Source organism: Sturnus vulgaris, chromosome 7, assembly GCF_052056855.1.
Source record: "Sturnus vulgaris isolate bStuVul1 chromosome 7, bStuVul1.hap1, whole genome shotgun sequence".
In the NCBI taxonomy this organism is placed as follows: domain Eukaryota; kingdom Metazoa; phylum Chordata; class Aves; order Passeriformes; family Sturnidae; genus Sturnus; species Sturnus vulgaris.
Window position 1 is genome coordinate 16,912,149 of NC_142249.1, and position 12,224 is coordinate 16,924,372.

At 37.2% G+C, this 12,224-nt stretch overlaps 1 protein-coding gene across 25 annotated transcripts in view; it reads right to left on the reverse strand.

The window, feature by feature from the left end:
* The window catches only part of ABI2 (abl interactor 2), a 65,407-nt gene that overhangs the window by 18,071 nt on the left and 35,112 nt on the right, over positions 1 to 12,224 (reverse strand). For 10 of the 25 annotated variants that reach the window (XM_088167918.1, XM_014880311.2, XM_088167920.1 and 7 more), the window contains 3 exons: positions 2,282 to 2,379; positions 1,426 to 1,572; positions 297 to 421 (listed from right to left, as the gene is read on the reverse strand). In XM_088167918.1, the coding sequence (XP_088024044.1) occupies positions 297 to 421; positions 1,426 to 1,572; positions 2,282 to 2,379 (370 nt within the window). Of the gene's footprint in view, positions 1 to 296; positions 422 to 1,425; positions 1,573 to 2,281; positions 2,380 to 9,077; positions 9,096 to 12,224 lie in introns of all 25 variants that reach the window. The other 15 variants (XM_088167916.1, XM_088167915.1, XM_088167910.1 and 12 more) reach the window with 3 other exon arrangements.

The window sequence follows — 12,224 nt, forward strand, 5'->3', positions numbered from 1 at the left end:
ATGAAAAAATATTTATTCATTTAAAAGGACAAGAGAGAAGTGTCCCTCAGCCCACCGAAAAAAGGTGCTGTGTCATACCTCGTCACATGAAGGCAGCCAGGCAAAAAATTCTGATAAACAAATTAATACATAAAAGGAACATTACAACACATCAACACTCTCAGAGAAGATACTACTTGATTCGAATTCATATTATCAATAGCAATGAACTCTGGGCTTCCTTCCCTTGGAGTTTAGGAAACTGCAAATGCTCAAGGTTAAAAGTGAGGGAAAAAGGACAAGAAGTTTCCATTTACCTGGATAGACACTAGGAGGAGATGGTGTGGGAACAGCAATGGGAACACCGACACTTCCACTTCCACTGTTCTCTCGACTGCTGCTCCGACTACTTGGGTGGCTTCCTCCACTACTGCCACTGCTGCTGTAAGAAACCAAAGTAACCAGGGTATGATTAAGCTGCTGCTCATGCTGAAACACAAGATCCCTCACAGACCATTTTACAAAATCAGAGAGGTAACAGGGAACAAGAGAAAAGAAGCAAGGATGATATAAACCTATACAAAGCTGGGCTTTCCTGCAACTCTCCACTTTGACTACAACACAAGAGGTTTTTTTCTCAGTAAGTCAGCCTTAGTGAACTTGCCCAAAAATGAAACACTTCCAGAACCTTGTTCAAAGCACGTCATTACAGGGCTCTTAAGCCCCTACAGAGCAAATACAGACCTTTTTTTAATAACTTTAAAACTTACAGAGTGCTTAGGCTGTGATTCGTATGCTTTCATATGAGACTGCTAAAGCCCAAAAGTTGTAAGATAGTAAAATTCAGATTTCTTATTTTTTAAGTCCACTTGTTTAGCCATTCTCAAGTACTCATTATGTTTAAAAAGTAAAGACTTCAAGGAAAGTATTTAGATCTATCACATAATGAAACTAATTATCCTAGAGAAAAAGCTAGTCTTCTGCAGAAGACTCTGGTAATGCAGATTAGCTTTATTTTATGTTTGAAGTTATTAATATCCCCAAAACATTATGCTACAATTTCAGCTATTCAATCTATAAACATCAAAGACGGTTCAAAAATGTCTAGTGTAAGCATCAAAGCAGCCCTTCAACATGTAGAAGGCAAGTTGTGTACAAAGTCTTCTCCCAGTTTGGTAATCATTTAGGTAAAATACTATCATGAAAGACACCTTCTTCCTTGAAAGAGTTCACAGTCTTAGTAATTCATTAAGTACTCTAAGTGACAGCACTAAAACTGAGGTGAACAGGGGATTAAGTGAACAATGTTCACATCATTCCCTGTTCTGGTTTCCTTAGTGCTCACTCTCATCAGGTCCATGAGCCTGCCAGTCCATGGGATGAGGCAGTGCAGGTGATTTGCTGTGTAGCCCAGCGGGTTCTGCCCGCAGCAGGCGGGGCCGGTACCTGTATGTGCGGTTGCGCTGATTGACCGAGGCCGTTCTGACGGGGCTCTGCTGGGCCGGGGCCATGGTGCGCGTCGGGCTGGGCACGTAATCGTTGGGCACCACCGGGGGCCGCACCGGCTCCAGCGTGCGGTACGGGGAGTGCCGCCTGCACGGCACAAGCACACAGCAGCAGCGAGTTAGGACAGCACACAAAACCAGACACTTCTCACTCTGAAAGACAGCTACACGCTCATCAGGAAAGGGAGGTTCAACAGTGGACCTTTTCTAGAACTTTGCAGTACTTATTTTATAGGATGAGGGGAAAAAAATAATTAAGGATGTTCTTCAGGTACTTCAGCTTTCCTATCAGTAAACTCTGTGCTGTACATCCCATTCTTGTTTTAAAGGCAAGCCATTATCTTGCATAAAAATAAAGCACCATGTTCTGTATGCATATACATAATCATACACAGCAAACAGCATTCTTGACACTTGTAACACATTTTCCTAAGGCCAAAATCGGGTTCATAAACTTTGCAGGTAAGTACTTTCATCAAGCTCAGCACAAATAATTAATAAACAATGCCATGTCCTCGTTTTTCAGTTGTTTAGCACCACCTGCAAAAGCCACATCTAATGACATTTTTCTCTGAAGTATGTAAATGTTCTGCACTGAGAAAAAGGTTCCTGTAGGGAAAGGCTGATGATGCCCACCGTCTTCTGGCAGCAGCACACTAATACACAATGACATGTTCAATATAAGAGGATTCAGATTCAACACCTCTTGGCCTTTGTGAATGGTTAAAATAAAACCACGAAACCTCTCCCACTACAGAAAAAGTAGTTCTGTTCACCTACCCAGTAACTGCACTTACCCAATAGTTCCTTTTCCTGACATCGGTGGACTTGGTGGCTTCTGGGTGGGTGGTGTTGTGCGAGGCAGCCCACCCATCTTCATGTTCTGGGTGCTGACCTGCATGAAAGAACGGGGAGAAAAACGGCCTTCACTGAGCCCAGGGTCGAGGGGACAGACACTGAGATGCCTCTAGCAATTAACTCTAAGTAGGGGAAGGTTTAAACAAACAAAAAAATTGAGAGGCCATGCGTTTTATATGCAATTTCCACTCTGCTAGAAATCAAGAGTTGCGCTCAAAGGACTCTTAATTACATAGTTTTTAGAAATTGTACAAAAAAGTGAATTTGCCTTCGGGCTATCACGTAAACATGAAATTTCTGAGAATACAGACATTGTACCTAACTTGGCTGAACCTCCCAGTCATCCTTTGAGAAAAAGGCAGTTATTTCACATGACACTACCGAATGGCAAATTTGCAAAAATATTTTTGAATACTGTTTAAAAACACTAAGGCTTATCTAATAAGCCACAATCTAATGTAATTTATACAGATATGGAGAAGTCAAAGTAATCTATAAATATGACCAATTAATGTTTTAATGTTTCCACAGCTTATAAAAACTTTTAAAGATATTTACTTTAAATATTAGTTACATATACATAAACATACAGAGACAGCTATGTTGAGAAAAACAGAAAGGTGCACTTTTTTCCCCCTGATTAAATCAGTAGCAATTTCATCTCTGGGAGTTTATAAATAAATTGACTGGGAGAAAAATATTTAGCAGTGATGTGATATAACTGCGGTTATCCGCCTCCCCTCTGTCAGGTTAAAATACTAATGAAGTAAATTTTACATAAAATAATTTACTGTAACTTTTTTCAAGAACTCATTTGCATTCCTGACTGATTAATCTAGGAATTGTAAAAACTGTTACCAATGTGTATTTTGCTTCTCTGTAGTCTGCCAGCCATGCAAAATTCCCTCAATGCACGCATCCTTACAGGAATCAGTACATGGTCTGCTTACAAAACAGCTCGGATTTACGACTGCCTGAGCTATTGCTGAGGCACAGAGATACTCGGCAAACCTAAACAAGTGTGTTTACATCCCTCTCTCTCTTCTTCCTGTCATGCTCTATCTCAGAGTTTCTTCTTTCTAAAACGTAAGTCCTGGCTACTGTCCCCACCTCCCATAGAAAAACCAAACAGTCATCAAGGCACTCAAGAGTATTTGCAAACATCGTTGAAGGCAAATTATTCCTTCAAACTTTGACTCTAACAACTCACTTAAAACCTTGGTAATGTTTAGATTAGTGAATTGATAAATATCAGCAACAGGGTAAAGAATAATATGTTCAGCATTCTAATCCACTGAAATTTGATTCTCTGGCTCTAAATAATCCCAGTACTATCACATTTTCAATCTGCAGGGAGGAAAAGAAAACCCAAGCATTGGAAGGGGTATTTTGTCAGATTCAAAAACAGATGTTTGGATTTAGTTGTGCAAGAGTACTCTGTAATGTCAATTTAAGACAAAATTATTTTGCATGGCATTATAAAGTCCTTTAAGCCAACTCCAAGCAACAAGAAATCTAAAGTTAATTCAAGTGAGGGATGAGGTAAGCACTGAACTACAACTACTTGAAGGGAAAAGGGAAAGTGTAAAATGAAATACATTTTATTCTATACACGGAACATTTAAGAAATAGCAAAATCTGAATTTCTTTTTTAAAGTTGCAGCACCCACTGTACTTCCTCTTTCATTAAACATGCCTGTTTCACTCACCTAACTATTTGAGTTTAAAAAAAAAAACAAACCCACAAACAAACAAAATTCACCTTAATTAAATGCTCACTGGATTGTCAGTTACTGTATTTCAAACAGCCCCCTCAATCTCTGCTTTTGGATGTCTTTAGATGACAGACCAATCTGTGTGCCCCTGAAAACTCCATTTAGGGTTTTAACTGGCTACACTATTGTTTCTGATGATGATGTAACCACTGGCTATCACTTTACAGTTAATATAAAATTCCATATATTTAATACAAATAATGCTATTAATTTATATACAATGACTGCAAGAACAAAAATTAACTTCTAGGCATCCCCAGCTACATGAAAAGAAAGGATGGCTGAGGTGGAGGATGCTGGAACATCACACCAGTACAGCCAGAAGTGGAGGTTACACTCACCTCACTAACACAGAACTCCAGTGACTGCCTGATATTTTCATTAATACTGCAAATACACAGAACCTTGACAAAGAATGGGAAGAAAGCTTAAGAAAATGTGGCCAAACAAAAAAATGATCCCTTTTTTAGCCCAGGAACTTAGCAAAAAGAAACCATCCTTTAAAAAAGCTAACCTGAAAGATGAGGAAATTCACTGACAGTAGGTTTAGTGTCAGGGTCTTGAAAATGACTTGTCAATAACGAAATTCAAATGTTAAGAGAGCAAGTAATTAAAATTTACAGGGTTGTCTTCAAATCTGACAGGACTGATGGCTTTAAGATCAGCTACTCTAAGTTAAAGAACCCCGTGCAACTAACCTCCCCTTTGACTTATTGCCAAATAATCACAGAAGAGAAATTCAAAATATACAATTATTTCAACAGTTCTGATCAAAATGGACAGATCCTTAGAAATAAAAGCATGCAAGATGCTAAAAAAAAATAAATCTAAAAGTGCACCAACTACAACTGAGATTAAAGCACCATAATATAAAAAGCTGTCTCCTTCTATAATAATTTCGACTGGAGGGGGAAGGAAGGCCATTAATGCCCTCTCTCTTCCAAACTTTACTGTGTTGCCTTTTCAGTTTTGCACATATGGTTGTAAATACAGTTTCCATACAGAAATCCTCACCCACACATATCCCTCTTACAAACATCTAAAATCTGAAGCAACCACCAGAACTCAAGGTCACATTTGCATTCACTGTCAAGTTTAAAAAATTCTTTTTCTGGAGTAAGCTGGGTATTTGCCAGGAGTTGCACTGTTTCAGACATCATTTCCCCTGGTTCTGCACAGCTGGAACTACCCAGATGCAGCTGATTTAATGAGATGGTGAAAACAGAGGAATGCATCTGTCTGATGGTGGTTTGTTTGACTGCAGGACCCTACAGGGCTGGGACTGATTTCTAGTTTAAAATCATTTTAAGAAAATGCACAGCATTTTTGCAACCAGAAAGACAAAGGAGTATCTGTCTCTGCTTTTGCTCACAACTGCACAGTTAACCAGCCAACCACTGTGTTTAGAACAGGAAAACAATAATAGATGCAGTAATGACTTGGGCACAAAGCTCAAGGAAAAAATCACAGCTGACTGATGCAAAAGCAGGAAGACAACCCAAGACAAGTAGGGCACAGTGTCTGTGCCAAATGCATGCAGGGAAAAAATTATTTTTAAAATAGGGGGTTTTTTGCCTCTTTCACAGAAGAAAAAAAGTAAAAAATATTATCAACAGAAGTTGCTGGAACACCAAATAATTCTAACGAGATCTTGGTTAAGTTTTTTTTTTTTTCACTGGATACCTTGCAGAAGCTTTTTATAGATGAATTAGCAAGCACATGCACCACAGAAAACTATCTTCTACCAAAGCTGTAACTTTGTTGGCACTGGAACTGGAATTGGAAGTTTTGCTGAGGAAGAAACTACAGAAACTACTTAAAAAGCAGATCCTTGGTAAGACATCCCCAGAAAATGCTCTGGGATCCAGCCCCATAGTAACAGCTGTAAAATGAACTGCAAAGAAATGGACCCGTATGGACCATTCTGTTTCAAAATGGTACAATAGAATTTAATCCAATGTTTTCTACTATTGAGCTACAGTTTTAGAAAGGTGCCATCTGATCACTTCAAGACACAATATGGCATTGACTAGAGCACTCAGAAAAACTATCCTATTTCTATTTCTGGAAACTAGTTTTTCATAAAATCCAGTGATTAAAACACCATCTTATACGGTCCTGCATATGACTACGTTTTCTTCATAATTACATTTTTACCAGCATTTAACATAACTGAGTTTCTTTAGCACTCCACTGTATAAGGAATTTGTACTGAAATAAATTGGCTAAAACTGATAAATTCTGCCATTTATTCAATTTAATTCTTAGGAATATTTTCACAAAGAAAAAAAATCACTGAACAGGAAGTGCAGAAATACCTATTTGGTCAGACATGAGAGCTGGTCAAGAGACTGCAAAAACTATTTGCATCAATGTCCTGTATTTATACCTCCAAGAAAGCAAGCAAGGTGGGCTTTTTGGGGGGTTGGGTTATTTTTGGTTGGTTAGTTTTTTTCCCCCCAATATCCTGTCAGTGATGTTTCAGAGATTATATTCAGAAACTTCAGGCAGTTGCTCGACCTTCTTGAGCAAGATTTTAATATCCAATTCCAAGGCTGAATGAAAGCTCCCTTCTCATGCCTTGCTTCATCTTGTTAACACTACAGAGATGATGAATAGATTTTTGGCCCATCATCTGCTACCTCAAAGTAAATTTCTTTTCAGGCTGTGTTCAGCCACTCAAATACTTACTGTGCATGTCTAATCAAGCCATTTACTTGCCAGCTCATTAACCAGTTTATATGGAAGCGAAATGTATAAATTTCTGCCCTATTTCAGCAAATGACCACAAGTAGAAGCTCAAGCAAGTGAGCTTACTTGTTTTTACCACTTACTTGGTAATGGAAGAACCAAGTCTGGTGAATACAAAAAGGCTTAAACAACGTCACTTTCAATTGATTTTCCTCAGCCTTGTAAATGAAGTTTTCTTCAAAATCTGTTTAAAATTTAAGTTACTCAGACCCAAATCCAACGCTACAATCAGTCAGTTTAATATTATAGCTGTTAGGTAAGGCTAAGGGTTTTTGCAGTCACAAAAAAGAAATGCAGGCTAAACACTTCGTATCCAATCACTTTTAAGTGAAGTAAAATAGCCACACACAGAACTGAGGTTACTAACTGATTTTCAGTCTTCTTTCAGCCTGATGCACAGTGACTACAGTGAGATAAATAACAACTCAGGTCTAGTGAGAGATGCTGCTCTGCTTTTTGCCTTTTTTGTTTCCTCTTTTAAACCCTCATGTTTTGCCAATGAGAAGCAGACTGACATATTTGATTCCTCAAATCAAATTTCTAATTGGGTTCACTCTGGTAAATAAAGAAATAGCGTTATAACAAAAAATATTTTCATTCCAACCTATAAACAGAAAAAATATTTAGTCTGAAAAGCTGTAGAAACTCTTAATTGCCACTGCAGATAATGCACAGATATGTCAGTTCACATATAATCTATAACAACCCAATTTTAAAACTTTTCTTAGGATAGTCATTACTCGTTTATAAACTGCAATTGCAGAGAGCAACAAAGAAAATTGAGTTTGCAACTTGTTTTTTTAAGGACACTGAGAAAACCATCATCCAATATTAAGCGTGTCCAGAATAAGACATATTCAACATCAAAAGTATCCATTTTATGTAATCTGACAATAAAAAACCTCAGGGAAGAGACATATTTTGCCATTCTCAAATTAAAAGCATGTAAATACTGAGTTGAAATACTGTACACCTCACACACCATTGTAAAAATTGAAATTTCAAATGGCATGTGAGAATTCTCCCATAAATTAAGAGCTTTCCATTGTTATCAGAGATGCTATATACACTTAAACACCTGACTAAAAGTATCATCTGTCCAATTTCACAGGGACATCATGGAGGTATCTACAGAAATACTTGGTTTTACAGGCAAGCTCAAGAATTTGCAGGATTTTCTTTTAGCTTTTTCCAAGCATAGAAAACAATTAAAAGTATTTCACGTCAACTCAGAACTTCCTTTAATTAATGTACTCATTCCACATGTTGGCATTCCACGTTGTAAAATACTGTTCCCTCATTACAATGGTGGCACCTGCTACTAAAAAACTTCCAGCCCCTCTTTCCCTAAACCAGCTGCACTTCAGGAGGAGGAGATCATACTCAATAAAGGCTATAAGATATCTATTAATTAATGTACTATGAACTCCACCACAGTATCATGTAACTTCATTTAACTGCTTGTCTAATTGATTTGATGCTTTTTATTGCTGCTTCTGCTGCCATCAGTGACACTAAAATGTTAGCCACAGCTAACATTTAAAGAATTTGACATACTTCAGCCTGAATTCTTTGATGCACTCTTAATTTAATATTCAACTAAATAAATCACTTATCTTGTTGTTTAACAGTTACTAAGTATTTTGCACAATTATGAAATTTCTGGAAGTTTCCATAGATGAGTGCCTCTGAGTATTTATGCTGTCAATTTCTGAAAAAAATAAGAATACTGCAACTTTAAAAAATAATATACAGATTTGAATTTGTTACACACTTTTGGAGCCCATTATTTGAGCAATCTCGCACTGAAATGTTAATCCAAATCAAACCATAACTTACACCGTATATAGGATAAAAAGAATATTACACAGGGGGAGGCTCATATTTACCTGCTATCTAGTCCGTGTATATTTTTGTCTACACAAGGCTAGCACAACATCCCTCCCTCATAAATGATCTCCTAAATATGCCGAGGGCAGCTAGTATTTTACCACAAAGCTTTTAAAAGTAACTGTGTTAACTTCCTTTCATATACACATCAATTGATATCACAAAATGCTTATCCACAATGAGTTACTCAACAGAAGTTCTGCGACACAGAAGGGAGAGCGGGTGTTGTTTTAAACAATCAGTAGCATTGATGTCAATCATCTCCCCGTGTGTAATAATCTCAGAAGAAGAATGGAAATCCAGCCCTGGGGTTTCTTACCTTAAATCTAAGCAACCACTTAATGCATAAATGGAGCAAATAAAAGAGGTAAGGAAAAAAAGCATTGAAAGGTTAGTTGGAACTTCAGGATATGAAGAGAAAGGAAAAAGAAAGAAAAAAGTTAAGCATTCAGCATTAACAAAATAATGTATCAGTAGATCATAGAAAGAGTGGTTAAAGCAGAATGTCATGAACAAAAGATCTTCAAGCTGAAACTAATATACATTGACCACAAAGCCTTTAAATTATTACTTTAAAATTAACATTCAAATGCTTGTACACTGTTTACTGAAGTTCTTACAGTGCTAACAAAAAGGCCGCTTCTTTCAAAATGTATCATGAGATCTAGATGGATTAATTTCAGAGATTAATTTATTTGAGATGTCAAAGACTAGCCTTCAGAATGAGCCCAAGCTCATTTAAACGGTTTACATGCATTAGCACATTTACAAGTAGCTGAAATGGAAGCTTCTAACATAAGCTAATAATGTATGTTCTTTTCTAGAAAATGCTCTTCGCTAACTTGATGCCATGAGATCTCTCCTGAACAAAGATCGAGAGCAAATTGTTACATCTTGTAAGAAGTACAGCACTTTTTATGGATACTGTGCCACATATCCACATTTCCTAAAGTATAAATTGACAGTAACCAACAGCAAAATCTTACTTTAAAACCTAAGTGCTAGCTTTTTGACACTAACTTCTGCATCTTACTGGCACAATACCATACATCTTCTTTCTCCATAAAAATTTCCTATAAAATTGTCTTTCCCTTTGAATGATCTGTAGTTGATGATTTTTAGTTCAATTCATCCAAATGTATCATTAAATTTGTTACACTTTCTGCAGCACTGAACAGCAAATACCTAGGTAATTAGACTGATTTGTTCCATCAATTTAGGAGAGATTCTGCTCTACTAAAAAGAAACAATCTAATTTACTAGAAAATCTCATGTCCTTGAGTTTAAAGTTCTGTGGATCAATTAACCAATATGGTCTCTTCCTCATACAGCTACACTGGAAAACCTGGTCCCCGGTACTGGCCACAGTGGTCAGTGACACTGGAAGGTCCATCTGCAGAGACTCAGCAGCACTGCCTGATACTACAGGGTCTTAATGCACACCTCTCTGAAGGGAGTACTTATTTTTTTCCCATTCCCTTGACTAAAGAACTCTTTGGTGGGAGCAATAGGTTGGAAGACTTTGTAACTTGGGAAATATTTGAAAAAAATTGAAAGCAAGTCTCTTTCACACAAAAGATTCTTTAAGTTTTTGCAGATTGTAGCTTCAGGGAGAGAAGATGAGGAGGGACTGCTGGGATGATACAGAAGCACTTGAATTCTCTCACATCTATTTAGAAACTATAGAGGAACCCTTCCTGAACATTGTCTCCACTACACTTCAAATTTCTGAATGGAAGGAGTAAGAGGCTTAAGGGCCTGTACCACTTCTCTCAGCATGGCATACTGAATTTCTTGGCCAAGAATCTTCCCTTTTATTCCTATATTATTCTGTCGAGCTTGCCATCTTTCTCAGGGGTTGCAATGAATGACTGCTGCATCAGCATCCTGCCTGTCCTGAAAATACGTAATTCTGGGTCCAAGTACTGGAACAGAAGCCCTTCAGTAGAAAAAGGACAAAGAATGCAGAGGAATCCTGATACTAACTGAAACATTAATGCTGTTTATGCAACAACTCCTTCTGAATGCTCACTTGAAGGGAAAAGTATCACATCTCAAACAATAAAGAGCTATATATAGGCAAAAGTAAAGCTTCTACATATTTTGTTTCTCTCTGCTCTACAGACAGAAATCTAATAAACTAATCTGTAGATTCTCAAGCAGAGCAAAAACAGGTTCATAAGCACAACTGGCCACCTTTTTCCACATCAGCAAGAGAGCTGTTCTTTCTTCTGTCCTAAACACAGGATGGATTGGAACGCATTTACAATCTTAAGGATAGCATGACTTCAAGTTCTCTGATTATTGTTTCACAAATACACAATACTTCTTCATTTTCTAAATAAACATAGTGCATGGTAAATATAATTTAAGTCTATCACAAGCATAACAAATGAATGTAAAACACTCAAGTCATCATGCATTCAATGAACTATGTTCTTTCAGTAGAACATAATTCATTGCATCTTAGTATGACTGCTACATTGAGGTAAGTGGGATACCAATTATAATGATCTAGAGACAGTGCTAAGTAAGATTGTGCTGCAGAGCAATTAAAAACTATTCTTTAATGAGTTCTAAAATGATCTCCCTAAAACAAAAAATGATGATTAAAATATTAGCAACAGCAATCCTAGAGGTTAATATGCTCCATCCACACCCAGACGGAGATCTGCTGACCTGCATAAATTCAAAATTGGTAGCAGATTTTAACACATGACTGGTAATAGTTTCCTGGTCAAAACTGTAGTTATTAAAGTTGGATATGCTTTTTTCTTTGTCCTTTATAAATCTGTTCAGACGTCGATTTTTTGGATAAGAAATGGGGGGAAGGAGACTTTCCATTAACAAGCAGGATGTTGGAAAGATCTTAAGTAAAATTGCTTGGGAAAAATATTTAAATCAAATTGCTCAGAATTTGAATTTTAAAAGTTAGGTTAAACCACCTATTGCCATTTAAACGGCCACCAAGCAGACAAATCAAATAGGACAAGAGGTATAACCTCATCCAGTTACAAGTCAAGCAAAAGAAATTCTGGTGTACTTTGACTGGAAGAAGCATCTTACCTTACTGCTACTTAGCAGGTTTACAGATTTGTTAGTTTGCCTTGTAAAAATGACATCACTTTGTGTTATTTACCTTTCATTTCCTGGAACCTTAATACTGTCAGTGTTCTCATTTCCGTATTTGTTTTCCTGGCAGCACAAGTTAACAATGAGCTCACACCTGCTACAACTGTGTTTATATTCAGGATGTGCTTTTAAAAATGCATATCTAACCTCAAACATGATATCACTGCTGTTGTGTATATTGATCTAACAGCCACCAGTTGTGTCTCAGTCTGCTCTGAAATTCCTTCTTCTTTTCCTAATCTTGAAAGGAAAAACCACCTGGCTTTAAACTTGGCAGTAATATTCCCATCCCAAAATCCCATATGGCACAAAAGTTGTAGAGAGCTTCCTTTAA